The 27,441-nt window shown below is 33.2% G+C and overlaps 1 protein-coding gene across 2 annotated transcripts in view; it reads left to right on the top strand.

The window, feature by feature from the left end:
• Positions 1–27,441, top strand: part of RhoGAP100F (Rho GTPase activating protein at 100F) — a 539,358-nt gene that overhangs the window by 381,746 nt on the left and 130,171 nt on the right. For both annotated transcript variants that reach the window (XM_072522830.1, XM_072522831.1), the window contains exons 8-9: positions 11,177–11,371; positions 16,112–16,291. In XM_072522830.1, the coding sequence (XP_072378931.1) occupies positions 11,177–11,371; positions 16,112–16,291 (375 nt within the window). The remainder of the gene's footprint in view (positions 1–11,176; positions 11,372–16,111; positions 16,292–27,441) is intronic.

Below are 27,441 nucleotides of genomic sequence, written 5' to 3'. Positions count from 1 at the left end.
CGATGTCGAGAAAATAAACAACTCACGTGTTGACCTCATAAACAATAAATCAAAACTAACAAACCAAGCTGAATCATTCAACAAAATCTGTTAAAGTTGTCATCTTAGGGGTATTTAGTTTCCTGTAATTACTAAGAATGGTAACTATTTTATTGTAGATGGCACTAGTATGTCAAAATAGCAGCTGTACTTAAATGAGTACAGTGGGCGCTAATGGGTTAAAGTTAAGCTTCCTCATATTCTGTTTTAGACGAAGTGTTATCCGATCCGGGATGAATTATTATAGGTTCTATACTGCTATCTATTATGTATATGATCAAGCTCCCACATATTTTTCTCAATATCCCTAACGTGATTAATACATTTTTGCCAATGTTCAGTCGTTACTTCGGATATAAATTTATGAAAAAGAATAGTTACATCTGGCAATTTAAAAGTTGTAATATTTCGAGCAACGTTACTTTTAACTTCGGCCCATAGTAATTCAATCGGATTTAGCTCGCAATGATACGGTGGTAGGCGAAGTATTTCAATTCCTCGTTTTTCGGCTATGTCCTCAATGACATATTTTTTCTAATTTTGTTTATTAATTCTAGCAAGCTCTAATAATTCTGCTTTTGTCATTGTATCGCCAAAGATTAAATTCTTAGAAGTTAACCACATTGCAATTTCATCTTTCCTCCATTGAGTAGTTGGTAAACGTTCAACTAATCTAGAGTGGTGACTTGCATTGTCCATTACAATAACTGAATTTTTAGGTATGAATTCAATCATCTGTTCGAAATATTCTTCAAACACGTCTCCGTTCATCTCTTCGTGATAATCACAGGTCTTTTTTGATTCAAACAAAAGTAAACCCTCCTTAAGAAATCCATTCATACTACCTATATGGGTAACAATTATTCGTCGACCTTTACCTGTTGGTTCCTTGAAACCATGTGAATATCCTTCCAGAAATGCTTGTCGACATGTTTTTATAGTTGTGTCTTTCCAAACTCTCCCTACAGTATGCCCCTCATTAACCCACGTTTCATGTAAATAATAAATGTTCTTATTTTCTGTCCTCATTTTTTTTATTTTTCTGAGGTAGTCTCGTGTAAAACACACAATTTCTTCGGAATCGATAAGCATTGACTGTCTGCCCACTTTTTCATACTTAAAGTTTAACTCATGCAAAACTCTCCAAAGTTTGTCTCTACTTATTGTGGATAAATCGGGATCGTCGGTAATGGCTTGTAAAACTTTATCAAAAGTTGGTATTTGTTTGTTAAAAAAAAAAATAAGTGGACCATTCTACGAATTGCATTTTTAAAAAATTCATCCACATTCATTTTTGACAATTTTGGTTTTCCTGCCTGGTCTCGGTTTGGGTGGCGTTATCCCAGCTGATTTTTCCTCTTTTAAAACGTTATATACAGTTGATTTTGAATATCCCATTACTTTAGACGAAATTTCAACTATAGTATCAACAGTATTGGAAGGATTATGTTGCTTAAAATAATTGTAGACGTTAAGAATAACACTCTTTTCGTTAAGTGATAAATGATTCAACTTTAATTTTTTTACTGGTGTATAATCACACGTTAATTCCATATTCTATAAACTCACTATTCACTCTTGCAAAAAACAACTGTGTCAGATCTCTTCACTCGCTTATAATCGACTAAACAAAAATTTTCTGATACTAATGAATGGCTATTTAAAGACTATTAACCATTTTATTAATCATTGGTTTTCGAAACAAAATCGAAATTTATACTATTTATAAACGTGATAGCGTTCACATTTATCAGAAACCATATTTCGCTAATCGACTTTTTCTATCTAAACTATCAAAAGACCATTAACTAAATACCTATGTATTTTAAGAGTTTCTTTATATCTTGTTATTTAATGGGTCATTATCATAACGACAAAAATAACCATAAATAACGTTACTAAAATAAACAGATTTATATAAATATAATATGCTTTGAAAATGGTTTAAATATCTAACAAACCGAAACCAATAATGTAATTCCCCTTAAAGTACGTATATGACCAGCTGAAAAAACCCTAGCCTACACAGTTCTAACAATAGCAGGTATTTAAATTTTACGATAGTCCATGTGTCATGGAAAAATTTCTATCTAAATAGTCAAACCCAACGTAAAATAAGCTAAAATATTGACGTTGTACGAAAAGCACACGTACTAAAATATGCTTAACAATTTAGTTTTTTTTCTGAAAATTTACTCCAGCTTATTCTTCAAATATAATATAGTTACAAATTAACCAAAAAACTAATTGTACTCTTATCGTTATTCAGCTAATTTGGTAATTACCAGACCGATCAACAAATTTTAAAATAAACAGAGTCGGCCTTTATTTGATTTAATCTATATATAAAATAAAGTCCTGTTAAGATCCCATATGGAGGATTCATCATGTCCGTAACATCAGATGGAAGTTCCAACGTAATTAGCTCTGTACCACAACATACCAACACAGTTGAATCCTACTTAAAAGTTCTAAGCCAACATACATACCCTAGCCCTAAACAAATCGTTTTCTCTTCAAAGGATGGATTACGCATACAGGACTACCTCATACCACTAGGAGCACTACAGCCCAAAAACATCTCATTTTTTTCAAGACCGTCCAATTGTCAAGAAATTGTGGATAACTTTGTGCAGGTGCATGATGATGTAATACTAATAAATGATGAACCAGTTCAAGCTAGAAAATATATTACTCCAGCGGATAGGTTGGTTCTATCAAATGTATGCCCCTCAATCCCCCATGATATTCTTATTCACGAATTAGAAAACCTGTCTCAAGCTAATGGCATCAATGACCTTTCTTCGTATTAGCTCTACCTTACCGGAATTCAATCATATTTACAGTTTTAGAAGACAAGTTTTTATCAACTTTGTTATAAATCCTTTACCAGAATCTTTTATGATTAATTACAATAACAAATCCTATCGAATTTTCTTATCCCAAAATAATCAGTTGTGCTTTAACTGCAAACAGCAAGGGGATAATGCTAATAATTGTAAAAATCCTACAAACTCTCAACAATCCCCCACACCTGCAACTATTTCAAGATCGTTAAACACTCCTTCACAAATTTACACTATAGAAAAACTTCCCAATCGGCAATCTACTTCCTTTACAAACAGTACAAATCCTGAACATGCCTAACCAAAAGAATTCTCAGTTACCAATACCATTACACCTCCAGAAAATAACAGCGCTATATCACTAGATATTACTCAACAGACAAGCCGTAAACGTGACGTAGATGAAATTCTATCACCTTTACCAACATAATATACCAGCTCTGTCAGAAAAAGGCAAACAAACAGAAATAAATTTTAGGAAACCTATACAAAAATCCAACAAAAAACCCTAAAAAAGTTCTGATACTGACCTAAAAACAATAATAAATGAACATTCACCACCATATATCCTTAATTACGACCAATTTATAGATCTGTTAGAAAACGCACCAGGTTCTCCAAATATTATCACCACTATAACTAATTATACACATGATTTTACTAGATAACTAGCAATGATTAGTAACTTACATGCTCACATAAAATATAGATTTCTTAAAATAAAATATACCAAACTTAGAAAAAAAATCACAAAACACCTAAATGAGGAACTCTCTTCTACCGACAACGAAAATGATCTTTTACTTGACACAGACCCAGAGTCTTAATAAAATTAAAACTTTTTTACAACTAGAAAGTAAAAATAGCATCGTTTAATTCAATTATTCAGTGGAATATAAACGGATATTATAATAACTTACCGATGTTAAAAATTCTACAATCAGAGTATCTACCAGATATTATTTGTCTTCAAGAAACGAATCTTAAGAGCAACCAAGAATCTTGTTTACATAATTATCAAAGTTTTTCAAAAAATAGAGTAAACTAAAGAATAGCAAGCGATGTAGTGGCAATTCTTGTAATTAACAAATTAACCGCAAGTAGGTTACCCCTACAAACACATTTAAAAGCTGTAGCTATCTCTCTAGAAGGGACCACAAAAATAAATATTTGCACGATTTACTTACCCCTAGGACAACTAATTGATAAACAGGACCTTTTTAACCTCGTAAGACAAGTACCTTCTCCGCATATTTTAACAGGTGATTTTAATGCTTACAACAGTATTTGGGGTTCTACAATAATGACAAAAGAGGACTTATTATTGAAGAATTAATAGATCAGTATAACTTATCACAGTTGAATGATAGAAGCCCTACAAGATTCAATATACAAACAGACGAATCAACGCCCTTGGACTAAACGATAGCGCATAATAACTTCTCTACATTAACGACATGGGACAGATTAGACTACACTTATAACAGTGATCATTACCCAATAATAATCACCAATAACTTGTTAGGACTTGTTTCCAAGCCCAAAAATGGAAAGCACACCCCTAAGTGGAAAACGAAGGAAGCAAATTGGAAATTATTTGAAGATATCATAAAAAACATGTCACAAACTGTAAAATATTCAATAATATTGACACAGACATTGAAACCTTCTTCAGCATCATCTTAGATGCAGCCGAAGTAACCATTAAAAAACTGCACTTGTTACAAAACATAAACCAATTCCTTGGTGGAACGAACAATGTAATGCATCGATCGAAGCTTCCAAAGAAGCCTTTAACAAATACAAAAGACATAATAAAACACTTAACAATAAAATAGAATTTCAAAAACTTAAAGCCACAGCTCAGTTAACAATAAAAACTTTAAAAAGAAATTCGTGGGTTTAATTTGTGTCCAGTATAAACAGTAGGATCCTATGTCTGAAATGTGGAAGAATGTCAAAAAATATCTGGAATACCGGCTTATAACAAAATCGCTCAACTAAAGAAAGATAATAAAATAATCACAGATGACCTAGAAATAGCAGAAGAATTTGCTAATACATATAAAAATAGATCTAATACAAGCAAATATAATAATAATTTTATCAACTTTAAACGGAACGAAGAATGCAATATAATTATACCGTTTGTAGATGACACAGATGCTTTAAACTCCAAATTTAATATAAATGAATACAAAGATGCATTAAACTCATTTAAAGAGACTAGTGAGGGTCCAGATAATATTCCAATGGTTTTTCTTAAGCATTTACCTGGGAATGCACACAATCATCTTCTTAACATATTTAATATTATTTGGACAGAACAGAAATGTCCAACAGCGTGGAGAGATTCTATTATAATACCAATATTAAAACCAAAATGTTTCAAAACAGATCCTGAGTCTTATAGACCAATTGTACTAACATGTACTGCATGCAAATTGTTAGAAAAAATGGTCAACCGTCGTCTCCTCTGGACACTTGAAGATCAAAATATTATTATTCCAGAACAAAGTGGTTTCCGTCAAAATAGACCAACTCTAGACAATATTATAGACCTAGGAAGCAGTGTACATAAAGCTTTCTCCCTTAATCAAAAATGTACTGAAATAATCTTCGACATTCAAAGAGCCTTTGATACAGCTTGGCGCCACCGTATGATCAACTGCCTTGCATTTATAAAAAACTTCTTATAAAGGTATATGCAAGTTAGAGTATATGGTAACTTGTCGTCAAAAGTGGAATTAGAAAATGGAATTCCTCAGGGATCTGTTATACGTTATAAGTCCTACGCTATTTATAATTGCCATAAATGATACAATGATAGAATTCTTTCTACGAAATTTAAAACTTCCACTTAAAGGCCGCTTATATGCTGACAATCTCGTAATATTTGGTCAAAGCAAATCTTAAACAACCTCTCACAACTTGCACAGAGTTTCTTGTTAGATATTGAAAAATGGTTACACGAAACTGGATTTATCTTTTCAACAACTAAAACTAAATATATGGTATTTTCTAAAAACAAAGCCATTACATCAATCTCATTATATCTATACAAGCAATCCCTACAACAAAAATATTCGCTAAAATTGCTAGGAGTTACTTTTGACAGAAAGTTGAATTGGAAAGAACATATCAATATTCTAACATGTAAATGTTACAGAAGATTGAATTTACTAAAAATTCTAGCCCACAAGAATTGGAGTTCAGACAGGAGTACATTGTTAATTATATACAGAACTATTATACGATCACATCTAGACTACGCGGCTATAGCTTACGACTCAGCATCGAAATCAGTACTTAAAAAGCTCCACACTATTCACAACACAGCACTCAGAATATGTCTGGGAGCCTTTTGTACAACACCGATTGAAAGTTTACTTTGCGAAGCAAATGAATTGTCGTTAAATGATAGAAGAGCTTACCTTAGTCTAACGTATGAAACAAAAATTAAGAATAATGCAAAAAATCCTGTATATAGAAATACTTTTACTGATAATTTCCTAAACCTCAATGGAAATCACCGTTCTGTTAAACCTTTCTATAAAAGAATAAAAGACCATTTGCATCTGTTTGATATTGTCATACCTGAATGTCTTTCATACACATATGACCATAATCCATCTTGGATTCAAAACATACCAACATATAAATTTGAATTTACGTCATTTCACAAAAACTCCACTAATCATGATTTAATTATTTCCCATTTTAAAAAATCCTTAGTCGTTATAAAAATCATACCCAGATATACACTGATGGTTCAAAATCATCCAAAGTGTGGAAGCGTCTGTAGTAACTCCAGAGAAGATTCTTAAATTCAAACTATCTAATGTTAGTACTATCTATACAGCTAAACTGTATGCTCTCTATCGCGCCATGGAACTAATAAATCTGACAACAAACTGCAAATATATTATCTTAACAGACTCACTTAGTGCCATACAAAGCATCCGACAACTGTATCCAAAAACCCGCTTTAAAAAAAAAAATTAAAACGGTCCTTCTTCAGGCTTATATCAATCATAATGAGATAAATTTCATCTGGATCCCATCCCATATAGGAATAAAGGACAACGAAACTGCTGACCATAGTGCGAAAGACGCGATAGTGAGTGACGTTTCCGAAATTGTAAACATATCGGTATGAACGGATATAAAAGCTTATATAAAAAAATCAATCTTAAGTGCATCGAAAAATAAATGGAATGTGTCGAACTCAAAATTAAAACAAGTGAAACCCAGCGTGGAGACATGGAATGTGACCTACGTCAAGAAGCCAAGAAATAATAGTAACGTGCCTCAGAATCGGACATACTAGGTTAACGCATGATTATATATAATAACGGATTTATTTCGGCTGTCGCCGCTTCTCCGCCCCCAATTTCCATCTTTTTCTGTCATATGCAGTTGCCTCTTCTAAGTCTCTTGCCGCCATTGCTTCATCAATATCGTTGCGCCAACTTCTCCGTGGTCGTCCTCTCTTTCTTCTTTCAGGAGGGATCCATTCCAGTACTCTCCTAGGCCATCTGTACTCTGGCATTCTTTTAACATGTCCGAACCAGATTAATTGTTTTCTGTCTATGTCATCATTGATATTTCTCTCCATTTTCATTTCGTTTCTTATTTGTTCGTTTCTAACTCTCTCCAGTTTCGATCTACCGCAGCTTCGTCTCAGATAATCCATTTCTGTCGTCAAAAGTTTGTTTCTATTAGCTTTGGTGACGTCCCATACTTCCGAACCGTAAAGTGTAATACTTTGGACTATACTACCGTAAATGTGTTTTTTGGTTTCTCGTCGAATTGTTTTTTGCCAGAGAAGAGAGTTTAAGGCACGGGTCGCTGCTCTGCCCTTGTTTATTCTTTCCCTGATTTCCCTGATTTAACGCATGATTACTTAATTAAAATGTGCGAACCGCCGCGATTGGAAATATGTAATACGACACTAACAATAATGCACATACTATGTGAATGTCCCCTCTATAATCAACAACGAAGTAACAAGATACCAGTCATTTTTAATTTTTATTATATACAGGCTGATCAACTTTTGTGGCAAAGTCCGTTATATCTGTTATTTTAGAAGATATCAAAATTTTTTTTTACAAAAATACGAGCTAATTGTAAGCTTCACATTTAAAAATTAGTTATACAAGGTCTTCCATAACACATGTAGCGTGTCAAAGATGTTTTTGAAGCGAAGCTTCTATACTGGCGTTGTATTAATTTTTTCCCTACAGTAAAATGCTGAGGCGAGCGTCACGGAACTAGCGTCACGATAAGGAGTCGTCACGGGTAGCGTCATAGAATAGCGATTCACTGCTCTGATCAATTCGTTTCTAGTCACCATATATTTACTATAAGCAGGTTTAAATTAAAAAATGCATGGAAAATAACTAACAAAATAGACATTTAATGAGAAGTAAATAATTAAAAGAATATCGGTGACTACAAGGTTCAATTCATAACGATTGTCAAAATTTAATAAAATTATAAATGTCATCCGATTAATAACAACATTGAATCATCTGTTTAAATTTGTATAATATTTCTAGTTTTAAAATAATTTCATATAAATACAATTAATATTTTTAAACATATTTAGTTTATATAATAATTAAATTTACTATATCTATTTATATTTTATTATTAATATTTGATCTGAATTTGACAGGTTTGTCATAAGTAAACAACGTATACTTCTAAGCTTTGTTAATACGCAAACATAATAATTTATTGAATTTGCTTAAAATAAAATAAAAAAATTACTTTATCAATTTTAAACATATTATTTAAATTTTAAAAATACAGAAAACGTAGGATGAAGCTTCGCGCTAGTTTACAGTAGTTTCTCCTGTTCCACTTTTTTTTAATGTAACTTGTTACTTTTAAACATTTTATTAAGTTTTTATAATAATTAAATTTTCTGTCAAATAATATTTTTTTATATTTTCATAATTCTATATAAATATAATTTCTTGTAAACACAATTAGTAAAACATATTAAAAAATTTTATATTTATGCAGTCACAGCGGATGAGACCATTTGTGTACCTAACTAGGGGTGGCCGTTAGGTATACAAAATGTCAAAACTGACCAAAATTTGTTATTTTGATTTCTGAAATGTTTGATATTTTTTTTAAATTCAAAAATACAGACATAGTATGAAGCTTCGCGCTAGTGGACAGTATTGCCTACTATTCAGTTTCTACTTGCCTACTGTACTACAGATTCTTTGCTTCTTTTTGGAAGTCCCAAAATTAACTTCTTCTTCTTCATGTGCCGAGCTCGATTATCGAGCGTTGGCTATCAAATTGGCTATAGTAATTTTGTTGACGGCAGCTCGGAAAGAGATGCAGAGGATCTGTTAAACCAATCTCTCAGGTTTCTAAGCCATGACGTTCTTCTTCGACCTGGCCCTCTTCTTCCGTCTACTTTGCCTTGTATTATTAAATGGAGTATATTATATCTTTCTGGGTGGCGCATAACATGACCAAAAACTTTTCCCATCCGATGCAAAACAACTTCGTTACGAACTCTATCCACCCAACCTATTCGTAGGATTCTCCGATACACCCAGATTTCAAAGGCTTCCAGTTTCTTGAGAAGTGTATCCGTCAAAGTCCAACCTTCGACACCATACAAAAGAGTAAAGAACACATAACATCTCACTAATCTAATTTTCAGACTTAAAGTAATATTGTTTCCACATAACAGTTTCTTCATCTTAAAGAATGCAGCTCTGGCCTTCTCTGTCCGTATTCTAATTTCTTTGCTCATGTCCCAGTTCTCATTTAGATTACAACCAAGGTAAGTGATACTGTTAGTTCTCTCCAGTTGTTCACCATAAGCTGTTACCACTTTCGGTTGTATTGGCGTTTTACTGACGACTATCACCTTTGTCTTTGCGGTGTTTAGCTTAAGGCCATATTCATCACACGTTGTGGTAATCCTATTAATTAGATGTTGAAGATCTTAATAATTGCTTGCAATTAACACTGTGTCATCCGCATATCTCAAATTATTAATATTGACGCCATTCATTTTTATACCACTTTGAACATTATCCACTGCTGTATTGAAAACGAACTCAGAATAGATGTTAAATAGTAGCGGGGACAAAATGCAGCCCTGCCTTACTCCTCTTCGTATTTGAAGCTCTTCAGAAGTGTCCCGGCCAATCCTGATGTTTGCACGTTGATGCCAGTAAAGATTTTTAATAATGCGTAGGTCTTCATCATCAATACCTACCTGCTAAAGAATGGCTATCATTTCAGTATGTTTTACTCGATCAAAGGCCTTCTCAAAGTCAATAAAACACATATAAACTGGATGTCCGACATCTCTGCATCTCTGTACCATAACCTGAATACTAAATAGTGCTTCTCTTGTTCCAAGGTTATTGCGGAATCCAAACTGTATGTCACCAAGTTGTTGTTCTATTTTTTGGTACATCCTAGAGTGCAAAATTCGTAGAAATATCTTTAAAACATGACTCGTCAAGCTGATGGTTCGGTAGTCACTACATCTTTTTGCATTTGCTTTTTTAGGTATCGTCACAAAAGTCGACAGCCGCCAATCCGTTGGTATATAGCCAGTTTCATAAATTTTATTCAACATATGAAGGAGAGATATTTTACCTGAACTTTCGAAGAGCTTTACTATTTCACTCAATATTTCATCTGGTCCCGTCGCTTTTCGGTTCTTTGCTAATCGTATTGCTTGTTCAATTCGTCCATAGTTATATCAGGTCCTGTAATTACTTCGGTAATTTCAAGCTCGGGCCTTTCATCACTAAACAGTTCCTCAATATACTCTTTCCATCTGTCTATTTTATGCAAATTAGTGATAATCAGTTTTCCGTCTCTATCAACGATGTTATTAGCCTGTTTTTTGTTCTGACCTGTCAGTTCTTTTATTTTTTTATACATATTAAATGAATCATGTTTTCCCTGTAATTCTTCAATTTCTAAACATTTGTTTTCGAAGTATGTTTGTTTTGCAGCTCTTATTTTAAAAAATTAACATTCTCAGCAAAATTCAGCTTATTCGTATAATTTTTGGAGGTTCTGTGACATTTTTTTCTCTGCAGTATATATTTGCTTTATACTATGGTATAACCTAAAGCGACACTGCATATGTGCAGTGTCGCTCTAGATTATAATACTAAAAAACATAGTATAAAAACATGAAAAAAAAAATGAACAATTAAATGATTTATGATTTAATACGTTTTATTAGAAATATAATCATTAACTCGATTTTTTTATCTTGTTTACAGAATATCTTCCCAACAAAGTCCTTCTTCCCATTATTATGTTCAGCACGCGGGTACTGGCTCCCGGAGAATCATGCCCCGGTCCGGTTCGGATCAGCATCTTCCTCAAACAGAGTATTCTGATTACACCAGCATAACGCAAGCTGGCAGGCATAGTTTACTTCGAAGCAGCCTGAAGTCAGGATCTACACTTAGCAGGTGAATAACATACTGTTTACATAAATCTTTTTTTTAGGTACAATGTCCGTATTCAGCTTAATATTACTAATGTTAATCTAATAGTATTACTAATACCTAATGAGTGCCTTTCGGCCTTTCCTTTCCATCTTTTTCTTTTAACTGTTCTTAGTATTATAAGGTGAATAACATGGTATTTAGGTCTTCTACCTATGTGACCGAACTATTCTGTTTTCATTCTTTTCCTAATTTTCTTTATAATAATCGTTATTTTAACCTGTAGTTTTTTTTTAAATTTGAGCTTTATTCAGCCAATTTAACAGGTGAATTACTTCGCCCTGATCTCGTAGGCAAATAGCCATGATTGAGGACAAGTAAGTTACATGTTAAATTGGCTGAACAAAGCGCCAATTAATAAAGTACACTAGGTACAGGTTAAAATAACTCCTTAATTTTTTAAAATATTATTTTTAAAAAACCGTTTCTACAGTAGAAATTGAAATGTAAAAAACAAACGTAAAATGTAATTCTTTTTATTTATAAACTAATTGGAGTTTAATCCCATATAAACACAATATTTAATTAAAAATGTCACAAAAAAACAGTTTCAAACTTTATTTCAATTCTGGTTATTGTCTTTGGACAAACTTATCTAGAACTAGAAAAAAACCTGAGAACATAAGCATATTAAAAAAACTTTTTTGAGTAAGGTCTCCTAAAATCGATGAAAATATTAGATTGGACCTTTGAAGAAATTTCTGTTTTTCCATTCGGCCAAATTGCTTGTGAGAATTCTATATGTAAAAAATCTTTTCCGAAAATAATGTGTGCATCAAAAAAACTTACAAAATTCTGGGAATTGAAGATGATTCAGGTTGAAGTTGAGTTTTTCACAGTAGAAATCCGAAGATTTCTTACTTGGCTAAACTAAAATTCAGATAATTGCCTACTGCTCTTTCTACAATATACAAAGCAGACATATTGATAAATTAGCTGATATGGAGAATCTATAATTTGGATGTTACTACGGCAAATATTCTTCGTGAATTCGTTTTAAGTACTCACGAAAATGAGTAAATAAATAAAGCGGAAAGACGTTTAAGATTTAATTTCAGTGCAGGGCTCCTGCCATCCGTTTAAAAGTATTTTGACCTTATTAGGTCTCCTCAGAGCGACTTATGTATAATAAAATCGAAATAAATATAAAAGGATGTCAGCCCTGCATTGAAATTAAATCTCAAACGTCTTTCTGCTTAAGTTTTGTGATTTTTCCGGAATAGAAATTTTTTCTGATAAAGCTATATGGTGACAACATTAACGTTAGGGCTGATATAATTACCAGTCAAGTGGTATTATTTTATCACAACTTAACTGAAGGAAGTTATATGCAGTTTCTTCAACAGGTTTAACGAATTAGGCACATCTGCCTTATACCCAAGTCATTTAAATTTAGATATTCCTGACAAAAGGGCGGCGCCATCATACTATTCTCGTAATTTGCGTCAATATTTGAAAATTTTACAAATGGATTAGCAAACGAGATGCAATTTAGTGACCTTCTTTACTTTTTCATAAGGATTCTTAGAAAAGAAAGTTTATGTAAAGAAAGAAGAAAAACTGAATTACAAAATGCAAGAACTCTATTTTACCATCGCCTTGGATTAAGCATGGATATTTTACAATATAGCTTATATCTGAATTATTGGTTTTTATTTTTTTATATAATCACAAAAAAGCCTTGTTGGAGCAATAGTTAAAAAATTACTATTTAAATAGGAATAAGCCACAATTAAAGGTTAAAGTACATTAATTGAATGGGTCCCTCCAGTAACGTTCCAAGCGCCAGTTTAAAAAATTTTCAGGAAGTGAAAAAAACATTTTTAGCGATAAAAAATAAGTTAATACCTTAAAATATTATAGCAATATTATTGTAAACGTTTTTGTAAAACATCAGTGGTAAAATCTTTAAGTTACACAAAGTAGTAATAAAGTTATAAGCAAAATAGTAAATTTTTAATTGCAACAAAGTTCTAAGCGACTGAAAAATATACACATTATTATACAAAATAATACCTGTCAAAATTATGAAAATAATAGAATTTAAAGAGTTAGAGTAAAACAAAATATCAATACAAAAACAGCTTGCTTTTAAATATTTTAGTTTAGTCTAGTCCTGGTCATAAACAGATATATTTTCATAAAATTCCCAGAATTCCTCAGGCACATATGGCATCATTGACATGAGATCCTTCTTTTTCTCTTTTTTTATTGGAAGTTGTCCTTCATAAAGTCTGCGAAATGTTGCGACTTTTACTGGAGGGAGATTGACGTTCCTCTTTCCTGCTGCTTTCTTTGCAAGGCATTGAGTATGCCATGGCTGAAGGATGTTGTGGGAGATTCTGGCTTGCAATGAAGTTGGATCATCATGTGTCAGTTTGAACCACACAAAATGAGTTTACTGTTCTCAGAGAATTTTCAATAATGCTAAAATCTTTAAAGTTTTCGGTAGGCATTAAATAGACAGAAAACTTTATTGAAGCAGCTGTAATTACTTCTACCTACTGGAAAGGAACATAAATTATTGCAGATTTCTTATGACGCTCAATCAGGGCAAAGTCCGTATCACAGGGTAAAAAGCTGTGTCCTGTTATTAAGAATTTCTGTTCCACAGTAGTGAAAAATGTATTTACAACAAAATGTTGCATAAAAGCTACCATTTTCCAGTTATTATTCTGCCCTGTACAACAATCTGCCCATATGATTAAGTTACGGGTCATGTTTTATTCTAAGGGGGCAAAATGATGGGTGACATATGCAAGGATGCATGAGGCAATTTCTGCAGAGCCTCGTTTTCATTTAGTTTCGTCCCAAAGAAACATCATTGCTTTGTTGTTGCCCTGGTCATGGACACATAGGTTGTAGCACGATAGCTGTCTTTGGTAAAAGACATCTCCATGATTTAGAGTTGGGCAATACAGCACCTGTTGCTAGTCAACATAAAGTACAATTGTGTCTTTGTTAAGTTCACCTGTCTTTTTGTCATTTGCTAGAGTCTTGTATGCACCGCCAGCTCTAGCATGATGCAATTGACTCTCTATCTCTATATGATTAAACAAAGCATTTTTATGAAAAAAGAGTCGCATTGTTTACAAGTATCTGTGCGCGGGACACCAAATCTTAAATTAAATTTTGTTTTAAACATGTTCCGATAGTAGTGTAAATTAACTCTTGTACCAGGGTATTTTTCCTTAAAAAGGTTCCACATTTTATATACACTTAAATCAGGTGACAAACACTGTTTGCTACTTTAATGTCTAGAATAATAATTCTCTTGTAAAGGAAATGAAGCTACATGGCTCATAAAAAGATCCCTATTTTCATCGGAAATGCGGTTTGGTCGATTACCATGGGTCCCACGACCATCATTCAGTGGTTTCCTGAACTTAACTTTTTCTACCAACATCTGAACTCTAGGAGAAGTAATTTGAAAAATGTGACATAGAGTTTTTCTACAAATTCTAAGTGAAGACCCATTAGTTTTAATGTAATACTCTACACTACACTGTCTCTTAGAAACATCTTAACTCACCCGTCGCCGCTTCACTTCACCAATCTTAATGCAAACCTCATTTAGATACGATGACTGACCGTTGTAGTCGAGTTTGTAAAATTCCTGGAACAAAACTACTTTGTCTTCATCCAGAATGTCCCCACAATGGTTTTGGCAGCTGCAGACTCTACCCTAAAACCCAAACAAATTATGACATATTGGTCCCAAAAAAGGTTATTTATTGGTTAAAATTGAAAATGCCTATAACTGTTTCAGTGTTTTGACTTGAGTTGTAAAGCTTAAGTTAAATAACGCTGTTTTAAAAGCGAAAACTGAAAACTTAAAAACTGCACAATATTATGAAACATGGCGCTTATAACGTTACTGCACTCACCTCATGTGGAGAAAGTTTTCCTGGCTTAGCCTTCCTCTTCTCAGTTAAATAAGGTTCCCCTGCATTTCTAAAAACCTTACGCACATTTCTAGACCAGTAAGCGATGTTAAGTTTCCTGCTTTTACTTCGGTTTAACCGATTTATATCAGATGGTGTTAAACTGACACACGGCGATGTAGACATCTTCGGGCGCTTGGAACGTTACTGACGACAAGGTCCGAAAAGTGGCGGGCAACGCTAGTCACAGTGCTGACAACCTCTATGATAACAACATGAAAACACCTTTGCCATGTCTGGGATATCGTATAGAACGTTTCTGAACAGAAAACCCGATTTTAAACATTATGTCGCTTAGAACGTTACTGGCGGGAGCCATTCAATTGGCGTTTCAATTTCCACTTCGGAAATCGTTCTCCAAATACAAACATTAGTAAATTGTACTTTAACCTTTAATTGTGGCTTATTCCCATTTAAATAGTAATTACTTTAAAATGCCGCAAAAAACTAGCTTCAGAACAATAATAGTTAAAACGTCAACTTATTAAGAGAAAAACTCAGGGGTCATGAGTTCTAATCCTGTTCAGATAAAAATTTCTTTTTTTCTCAGATCGGTACACTTAAGCTAGGGCAACCATTCGAATATAACAAGCGATTTTTTGTAAATACAATAAAATTGTCTCTACTTCATAACAAAGTAATTACATACTTGAAATTTGATATTTTTGTAAGAGCAAATAATTTTACAATAATTGTTACACAATATGTTTTGAAAATATTTCATCTTTTAATTGGTTGCCTTTATTATTTTTTTCTATAGATATAATCAGCGTTTTGTGGATCAGGCGGCAGTAGCAGCTCAAATAGCCCAAGCAAAATATGGTACAAGCGGGTCACAATATTCCACGGCAGGCACGATGCGAAGAACCAGGGGTAGTTTGGACTATTCCAGTGATACAGAAGCCACCTCTGGATCCAGGGCCGGTTATTATTATTATGGGTAAGTTTTCGAAAATATTACAAATAATTACAAATATTTTAAAATAATTTGAACATTCCTATTGATATTATTTACACTCGGTCCTTGAATACTTAATTCACATACAGTCCTTTCTCTCTATAAAGATATGCAAGGGACCTTAAATTTTCATCGTTATAGGGCGAGATCATTTTACAGAGAGAGATAAAAATCGTTACTGAAATAATATTACTGTACTAAATAACCTATTGTAATTTAAAAAAATGATTAAAACGATTATAAATGAATTAACAATTTATATCCTTCACACAACATAGATTTATTAAAAAATTATATAAGTAATACAGTTTAAAAAAATGACTGTACAATTAAACAATGTATACTGTACAGTAACAAAATAATATGGTACTATACAGTATTTTCATGAAGGTATGAAAAAATATTTCATCCTATATTTAGTCTACATCAACAAAAAAGTCTGTCACCTTGGTCTGTTTCATTTTCTTTTTTCACAGAACTGACCTGACCTTGTCCTGAGATGCATAGAATGTTCCAGCATCTTCCTTTTGCCGCATCCAATGCATGCTGAGGGATCAGAGCTGGTTTTGGTTATGCCTCCACTTTCGGGTCACTGTTTGCTTCTTCTTCTTCTACACGAACTGCTTGTAGGATGCGGTCGTCAGAAAGTTCAGATATTTTAGCTACATTTTTATCAACTTTTTCGAAATCTGTCAGCTCTTCCGGTCCGTAAGTGATAGGAAGTTTAAACTCTCTGGTCCAAACAGTTAACGGCAGGTCATCTTCATCCTTAGCCAATCCTTGATCTTTCAGCCATCCTGCGTGTTTGATGGAATGTGTTATCGTATGGCTCGGCACCTCGTCCCAGGATTTACTAATGCTTGGGATGGCGTCAAGAACGTTTAGTTTGAGATCGCCATTGTTCTCAACTAATTCCATCAAAATTGGACAATGAGCTTGCTATGCTTAACTCAAGTAGTCTGGCTTTAAACACAATAACACATTTGCCATCGACTATTGAACGCTGAAAAGTTATCGCTGTAAACAGAAAACGATATCGGTATAGAGAAAGAAATAATGCATTGCCATTATGACGAACCAAACAACGTTTACTATTTTCATCGTTATAGGGGAATTATCGTTATATAGATAATCGTTATAAAGAGAAACTTTTGTATAAGTACTAACCGTACTAACTAAAATGCATAGTAAAGAGGTAGAGGTAAAACAATACAAGCAACATATTACATTTGACTTTAGTGAGCTTTACGCTTAAAATCGTCCGTCATATTAATTCTAACTATTTTTTTAACTACGTAATCTTAAGCGACTCTCTTAGCTCTCCAAACCCTACGACATAACGATATCAATTAATGTCCTCTGCAAAAACACTTCTACACAAATCTGAACTCGTGTGGACCCAAGCAAATTGTAGGCGAATCACCTTTATATAAACGTTATTCCATATTCCCATTGAAGGCAATGAAAAAACTAACCAGTGACCACATCATTCCATTACTTCAATCTCCTTTAAATCACTGTGCACATCGTCCAGATATTTGAGTTTAGGTCGCCCGGGTTAAAAAAATCAACAGGGTAATTAAAAAGGATCTTTTCTCACACTTTTTTTGAATAAAAAAATCTCCGAGCTACCGGTTTCGGAGTCTACTAAATGCACCCCATTATCAGGCAGAAACTACCAAGCTTAAAATCTAATATATTATTAAAAACTATGCCATTTGTTAAAGTCTTTAGGTAGAGCTTGGTTTGAATGGGTTTAATAGTGCCCTATAGTTGGTTTCAAACGTTAGATTTAGTGTGTTTTTAAATTACAAGCAAGTTTGTCATATTTCGCCCATTCTGTGAATTAACATAAATAAATCCTCCTTTTGCATTTAACAGCAGTTATAACAGCGAGAATCCTCTATACTGCAAGTACCTGCTTAATACTTTCATTTGTTTATTTTTCTCAGCAGTCATCAAACGATTAATAATTTTCTGACGGTATTGAATATTTACTTTTTTTTTCAATTCACTCGTGAATGGTAAACAAAAAAATATGTTAATAAAAACATTTATAGTGTTGATGTTTCAGACTATTTTATGTTAGGCCATTTTGAAAACAATAATTTAAGATGCAAAAATCTTAACCATACAAAAATATTTTTATTAAACCCATTGCCCACAGCCGTGAAGTAAAAAAGGCAACGCCGCAACATATGATTAAAGTAGTCCTATGAAGGAGAAATGGTGGTCCGTTTCGTAACCCGAAATATTTTAAATAATAATTCATGGATCTGTTTTTAACATTGCACAAATGAGAGAAATATGCCATTTTTGCAGATGATTGACACAGATCTTATTGCAAAGCAAGCGGATACTAGTTTCGTACTTCAGGTATCAGTACGGAAGGACCATTTACAATAATTACTATCGCTAAGAATACCTAGTAAATGTTACAGAATTAACGATATTGATTAGGCTGTCATTTAAAAACAGGAGCTGAGTGGCTCCTTAGCTAGTATCTTATCCACGTTAAAGTAAGGAAAGAGTTGGAGGCAGACTAAACCTATATAAACAAATTTGTACCTGTATATACAGTAACTTTTAAATTTTAAGACTACTTAATATCTTTAGACCAATGTCATATGAGTCACTACATTCTTGAATGTTTCAAAAATAAAAATATACACTGTCATTCGTCACTTTTTGATTCCAATCATTTAAAGTAATCTGCATGCTCACAGTGATAGGGCGGAAGGCGGAGAAACCACAACTATTTTTTCTAGCAAATTAAGAATTGGGTTATCTTTGAACCAATTTTCAAAGAGTGGACCTTCCACTTCCTCATGGTAATCTTGGGTATTTTTCTTTAAGATAAAAGTCAGTTCTGCTTAATTAACAAAGCATTTTCACATCCTGCATGTAGGATGGTAAAACGAGGACTACTAACTTCTGATACGCTGTGGGCTACGTTTACCCATGACTTATCTAAATAGACGATGCTGTAACCTTCTTCGCGGTATCGACGAATGAATTGTAGGTAAAGAGGACGCCATGAAATTATCTCCTGGTTCTCAATTAAAATTGACTTTCTACAGCGTTTTATAAACTCAAACTCGATATCACACAACAAACGATATAGTATGCTTCTTGAAAAACAGGGCAAATTCTCTGCAGCGTTTACTATAGCCAAAACAGAGTGGTCCATTTTCCGAAATAATTGGTGTACTATTCTGCAGATACCAATTTTTTCTGTATATTTTTTCATCATATTTATTTTCACGAGATGATAAAATTTTACCGATTTCAGGCTTTTTCTTCGGTTGTTGGAAACCAGCAGGTGATGCATACTCCTGTCGCACTTTGTAAATACTTGTATTAGAAACACCACTCATTCAATAATGATTGGCATGGTGTCCTTAAAAAAATATTTCCAAATCTAGTACATCTTTTAAATTCTTGGTAACTTCTTCAGCACCTGGCAAATGCGTAATTAAGTTTTCTGAACGTGTTATAATATTTCTTGGAGGAATATGTTTCAATCATTTAATAAGTAGTTGTATCTTTACCAAGAAAGAAAGGCCCAGCAGAAACCTCCATTTCAGCACCTTTAGTATCAGAAATTTATTTTTCTGTATTTTTATCCATTTGCTCTGTTATTTTCTTCTTTGTCATCGTCGTACTCAATATTTTCATTCTCATCGTCGTCTAGAAGGCGTCCGTTATACGTTACAAACGTTCTTGTTCTGCCTTATACATATACATTTTAAAATTTACATTACCTGACAAACGTTCAAAATTTCAAAACGACACGGTTGGCGTGCGAAGAATTTGTCCGCAATCACTAATACCTTTACGTCAAAGAACAGGATGCGACTGACACTTCGTGTAAAGAAATCAATTAACAAAAAGAGAAATCAAACGATTTCTACCTTCTTCTTCTTCTTTGTGTGCCGTGCTTGTATTCAAGCGTTGGCTATCGTCATATTGACAAGCTGATGAAATGATTGTCGGTCGGCAGCTAGATGAAACAGTTCCTCGACCGTTCGACCTGTCCATTGTCTAATGTTACGCAGCCAGGACAGTTGTTTTCTTCCGAAACTGGCGCCAAGTAGAAACTTTCTACCTGGCGAAACCGAATTCAAATTTTTACTACTGTGCTTTCTAAAACTTGCAAGGCAAACAGCTTGATAAATAGCAGTGGATATACCATTCTGAGGAGACCTAAAGAGGTCGAAATACGTATAAGCGGCTTGTCGCTGCCCTGTATCGAAACAAAATTCTAATACCGTCATTATGTTTTAAATCAATTAACATTTGTGGGAGGTAGATGAGCGCTTCCGAAATAAACGGTGGGTAGTTTTGAAAAATTGAGAAGTTTAGAACGATGCGGAGATTTTTTTTGCAGCCGTAGAAGTTTAAGAGAAAAATTGTTAGGAAAAAATGTCTTAGTATCAAAAAAAATTTTAAATTCGGTTAACAGTTAACTTAAAAGTTTATTTTCATTATTTTTCATAAATAGCATACGCCAAGAAAATTTCTATAATTTCGGTTCCAAATTAATTAATTTTTGCTTGAAGTAAACATAAAGTTTTCAAATTAACACCATCCTGTTGCTTTCTCGCCACTAGTAAAAATGTAGACGTGCGACGTCGGCAGAGATTAATCATTGCTGTTTTTGCAGCTTTTTTGTTTTTTTCACGCTCAATTTTATATACGAAATCTGAATTGTGGCGTTCACTTCGCGCCTTTCATTGAGATAAACGCTTTTCCGGAGAAAAATATGTGACAGAATATTAGGTTTCATTACTTTGTGAAAATTTATGAAAATTACCTCGTGTTCGCGTGGACTGCAGTGATAATATAACAGACATAAACGGAGTCGAGTAATTTTGACTGCAGGTTACGCCTGGATTTTACGCAAAGTAATTTCAGCTATGTGTTTTATTAATCGTTTTTTATTGTCATTTATTTATCGCCTGAGATAATTTGAACTGTTGTCTGAAATTGTAGTATTTGCTCAATACTATTTGCTTTACTAGTCTGTCCCAGTTATTGATCCATCAATGGACCATATTTAGTATTCAGTACTATATAATATAATTTGTTTTCTGAATGGTATGATGGCGATATTGTTTCAGTAAAAAAAAATTAAAGCAGTGGTAACAATAAATAATGTAAAATATGAGATTTTCAGGTTAGTCCAGGCAGGATCTGTTTTGAATTGGATATTTTCCATAGGAGTCTAGTTTTTTGCTAAACTTCTGGATGTACCTTCTGGTATACGTAATTATTGATAGTTGCAAGCCTTGTAGTTAGTTTTTTATTTAACAAAATCTGAAAAAAATCGAAAATTTTTGCTTTTTGATCCCATATTTTTGCCTATTACTCGAGAGATATTGCTCCCACAAAGAAATTATAGAGGGTAAAAGTTGTGTTTACAAGGTAAACGAAGTTGGGAAAAAGTGCAAAAAATTGAGAATTTCTCAATCTTTTATATATCGCACTAATAATACAATAGTGTCGTAACTCAAAAAAGATGATTTTTCAGAATCAACGAAAAACTCATTTATCATTTCCTATTGCAGTTAAAAAAAATTAATGCGTACTATGTTTCTAATTAATATTAAAGGAAGTTTCTTTGTACTCTTAGCTAAATAAAAATACGGACAGTGAAGTTATTTAAAAATTTTGAGTTAACACTATATTGTTCTAAGCAAAAAGTTCGAAATGAAATATTATTTTTAGTTATGACTTTATTTATGAAATATTTTGTGTTACTACAATTTGATTTACTATTTTTTTGTCTGCGGTTTACGTTAGTTTTTGGACTTAACAACAATTTTGGGAACTAATTCTTGGTATTTGTTAACATTGGATCTAAAGAGATTGTATACACGTTAACAATTACCTAGGACTATTGTTTTTGATATTAATAAATAAATCAAGACTTTTTAATTAAGTTTATATTATAATCAAACAAATTCAGATACCGATAACAAAATACAGTATTCTTGAACATTTTGTACTTTATCTATATATTTAACAAAATAAACCTTCCAGAAAAAGAACACGAAATCTAGTCATATTTAAGTAATTTGTAATCAATTAAAAAGACATACTTAAAAAAAAACAAATTATTTAAACTTAGTTTGAATCACTCTAAAAATAAATTATTACTGATTACAATTCAATACAATTTTAATGTTTAATCGGTCAAAGCCTTATAGCAAGTTTTAAGATAACTTCTGGGTATTACATTTTTGTCAAGTAATTCCTTTAAGTGCCTTTTCTTATTTTGAGTTAAAGGTATTTTGCTTGTGTACTCTCGTGTCAAACCATTAGCAAATAACGAATTCAGTTCAAAACTTTTTGGTAGTCTTCATCTTCGTAAGAGTTTTTATAAAAGAAAGAAAATGGATGTTCGTTTTTAACACGAAACACCTTAATGTCATGCCATTTTATTTTGTCTTTCTCCTCATTTAATGCCATATATTGTTGTGGGACATACAATGGACCAGATGTTACGATACACTTTACTTGCTTCTCTATGACGCTATGCACATTGTCACCCTCGTTTTGACAGTGACCACAAATCAGAAATTTATGGGTTATGCTTTTGACATTCATTTTCTGTACTGCGTTCGCATATGCTGTAAGGACGTATTCATTTTTTTGCTGCCCACAACAATTACTAGAATAAAATATAAAGTCCGGTTCTCTACCAGGATTAGCCTGTATAATTTTTTCTATACATTACAGAGTACAACTCACAATCTCATTCTATGTTTCACTGTTTGCGTCAATTTCTTGTAGTACTTGATGACTCGTAAATGGTGAAGGTATAGGTGGTGGTTGTACTTTTCCAAAGTCACTGTTTTCTATTTGGGCACCAGGTTCATTATTTGTACTCTCCAGTAACAATAACGACGGTGAAGAGATTTCTTGCTCGCAATCCTCAGTATTTGTTGCCATAGCAACAAGTAATCGCCCACGACTTAGGTATTAAACCTAAACATGGATCAAGTAATATTATTAGATTAAGTATAAAGGTAATTTATGCAAGAATATCACAAAGAGTGTAGTAACTCTAAATTTATAAAATAAAGTTGTTGGTAAGCTTTCTAAATAACACTGCTACATATTTTAAATGAGTTATTAAATGTAAATATTTATTGGAATTACTGGTGTAAAGAACTAGAAAAATAACAATGTTATGGTTAGGTTTAAATCAACAAGAATGTAATAACTCAAAATATAGCTATGAAAATTACATACCTGATTCAGCAATACTGTGGAAACTCGAAATGATGAGCAAAGCAATACGTGCGCTCCCGATCACTGTTGGTCGCAACTCGCAACTAAAGATAACGCGATATTGTGAGGAGGGTGACCACAGTCGGTCAGTCATACATACCATCTTATGGTGCCATCTCTTATTCATTTATTGCACTATTAAAACGACAGTTTTATTGACTTATAGGGAATTGAATTTTACGTGTGAATGTAGTGTTATGTCAATTTCGAAACATTTTGAGTTGCGACACTATTGTATTATAAGTGCGATATCTTGTACAGCCTTCATATTCCGCCTAGAACTTTATAATACGATTGAAACGTGTGCTTAATTTACCTAGAATCGATTTAATAGTTTTTGCATAATTATTTTGCAATCTGGTGTGACCAAAATTAGCCCAAAATAATAAAAAATTGACATATAAAGAAAGGCAAGTTTTTAAATGCAATTTCAAAAATTGAAATTGGTCAGCAAGAAGAGCCAAGGGAATTTTTTAAAGTTATAAATAATTTTTTGGCTTATAATAAATAAAATAACTCAGAGAGTTTTACACACTTCAATTTTAAAATTGGTACACTTATAGAACTTTGAAAAGACGCTTCTTAAAAAACAATACATTTGGTTTATGTGTTACCGAGATTGGTTGCCGAGATGGTCGACGCGGCGCGCCGAGCAAAAAGTAAATCGGCTGGTTCATAATCTCAACGCGCTCCAAAAATTGGATTTTGCTCGTCTTTCTGCCATTTGATTTTGATGGTTTTTTAATCGATGTCTCGGATGACAAGGATTTCAAATATCTAACAATAAAATACTGAAAGCTTTTGTTTACAAAACTTCCACAAAATTTATTTTAAATTATTATTACTACAGCTGTTGAATGATTATGGTATAGAAGGTGAAGTACGTACGTTGAGTCTGTTTTTCTATTATTGAAAGCTCTTTTATGCTCTTCTATTGGTTTGATAAAAGTTCTATCAGTTTGACCGATGTAAATTTTTGGAGAGTCGCCACATTTAAGTTTGTATACACCGCTGTGTAATTGCTTTTTTTTTGCTCTTCTTGTTATATATTTGCTTAAGTTGTTGTTTGTTCTAAAAGCTGGTGTTATTCCTTTTTTTATGTGTTTGGCTATTTTTGTTGATATTTTGCCTGTATAGGCAATATATCAACTTTAAGATTTATATCTCTGCAGCTCTGAAACAATGGAAAAGGAAAGTCAAAGGAATGGGTATACAATTGAACGATCAGGATTACATATATACTTTACAGTTTGCAGATGATCAGGTGGTGATCTCAAATGACAAAGATGACATGGAATACATGCTTAGAAAACTAATTGAAGAATACCAGAAATGGGGATTAAATATCAATTTAGAAAAGACAAAATACCTCTCAATTGGAGCTGAAGCAGAACAACTTGATATCGATGACAATCAAAAAATAAATCCATGCAACGAATATAAATACCTGGGCGTCATCTTCGACCGTAGTGGAAAAGACGAACGAGAAATAGAACATCGAATTGTACAAGCACGAAGAGCTATAGCATGTTTGAACGGAATTCTATGGAGTAAAGAAATATCAAAGAAAAGAAAATGGAACATCTATGAGACAATGGTTAAAACTAGCCTACTTTATGGAGCTGAGACATGGAGAATAACCGAAAAATATAAGAAAAAGGTCGAAGCCACGGAAATGAATGCCATCAGAACATCGATGAGAATATCAAGAGCCGACAGAATACGAAATGAAGTGATAAAACAACAAATGGGTATAGAGGGCACTATAGTTGAGGATATTGAGAGAAAACAGCTCATATGGTATGGGCATGTGAGCCGAATGGGGGACGAAAGATTGCCTAAAAAAACGATGATGTGGCAACCCCCAGAGAAGAGGAAACGAGGAAGACCACCACAGAGCTGGAACCTGGGAGTTAGGAAAGCGATTAGCGCTCGAAATCTGGACGAAAACCTAACTCAAGACAGAATACAGTGGCGTTTGGGAGTCGGACAACGTCGTAAGACGTTATAAAAAACCGAATATATATATATATATATATATATATATATATATATATATATATATATATTGCCTGTATATGTAATCGAGCAGAAGGTACGATGTGTTTTCTCTGGTAGTGGAAATACTAATTTTAGGGCTTTCTTATGTAGTTTTTGATTTAAAATTTTGTTTATTGTGTGTTCGTACCCATTATTTACTGATATTTGCTTAACGATATTCAGTTCTATCTGGAAGTTATTTTTTGACATGGGAATTTCTATCAGTCTGTAATTAATGTAACATGCTATGGTAAGCAGCCAATTTATGTTGTGTACAATGGGATGATGAATTGTGTATAGTCGTGTCAGTATGAATAGGTTTATGAAATACGAAGAACTCATGTTTGTTTTTAAGTCTACAAAATTTTAAATCTAGAAAATTTATGGATTGATTCTATTCTGTTTCTATTGTGAATTCAATATAACTATGGAGTAAATTAATATACGATAAGAATTGGTCAAGTTGTCTGTTCTTCTTCTTTTTCTTAGCCTTCTGTCGTCCATATTATTTGGACATAGGCCTCTCCCAACTCCTTCCATCGGTCTTTATCCTGAACAACATATTTCCAATTTGTTCCCTCTATTCTTTTAATATCATCAACCCATCTCATCTGTGGTCTTCCTCTTGGTCGTTTACTTTCGTAAGGTTTCCAATATTGTATTGTAATATTCCAACGTTGGTCTTTTTGTCTAGCAGTGTGGCCCGTAAAGCTCCATTTAAGTTTGGCAATTTTTGTTGCTATGTCTTCGACTTTTGTTTTGGATCTTACCCAGTCGTTCCTCTTTTTATCTGACAGCCGTATACCTAACATTTCTCTTTCCATTGTCCTTTCTGTTGTGGCTAGTTTATTCATGTTTGCCTTGGTTAGGGTCCAGATTTGACATCCAAATGTCATGATAGGAAGGATGCATTGGTTGAACACTTTGCTCCTCAAGTATTGGGGTATTTTGCGATTCTTAAGTATCCAACTAAGTTTTCCAAATCCTGCTCACGCTAGTCTTGCTCTTCTAGTAATTTCCGCACTTTGGTTCTCTTTGTCAATTCTCAGGATTTGGCCTAGGTAGATATATTCCTGGATTTGTCCTATCTCACTGCCATTTATAGTTATACGTCTGAGGTCATCTGTGTTTGTCATTATTTTTGTTTTTTTATATTCATTTTTAGGCCGACGTATTAGGAGCTGACTGCTAGTTCCCCCATCATAATTTGCAGTTCCTTAAATGTGCTCGCCATAATCACTATGTCGTCAGCGAATCTGAGGTGGCTTAACTTGTTGCCATTAACGTTAATTCCATAGGTTGATCAATTTGTAGTTTTGAAGACGTCTTTTAGGGCTATCATAGTTGCAAATTCATATATATTATGTATTAGTTGCCTATATCTCGAATCTTTTCTACAATTATTAATAGCTTGTTCTATTCATTTGCCTTCTCTATCAATGTTCTCATTGTCAGCAGATGGTCTGATGTACTATATCCTTTGCGGAAGCCAGCCTGTTTAACCGGTTGATTTTGTAGGTTAACCGGTTGTTAATAATATTGTCATAAATAGTTTATATACTTGACTGAGCAATGATATAGGTCTATAATTCTGTAGATCACATTTGTCCCCTTTTTTGAGTAAGAGTATTACTAGACTCTCGTTCCAGTCTTTAGGGATATTGGTAGTATGGAGACATCTATTAAATAGCTCTGTTAGCACAGGGATTGTTACTGTCTTGCTTGTTTTCAAGAGCTCGGCAATTATACCGTCGTGTCCTGGAGCTTTATTATTTTTTAGCTCTTTTAGCTTT

This window comes from Diabrotica undecimpunctata, chromosome 2, assembly GCF_040954645.1.
Source record: "Diabrotica undecimpunctata isolate CICGRU chromosome 2, icDiaUnde3, whole genome shotgun sequence".
NCBI classification, from domain to species: Eukaryota; Metazoa; Arthropoda; class Insecta; order Coleoptera; family Chrysomelidae; genus Diabrotica; species Diabrotica undecimpunctata.
This window is presented reverse-complemented; position numbering and strand designations above follow the sequence as displayed.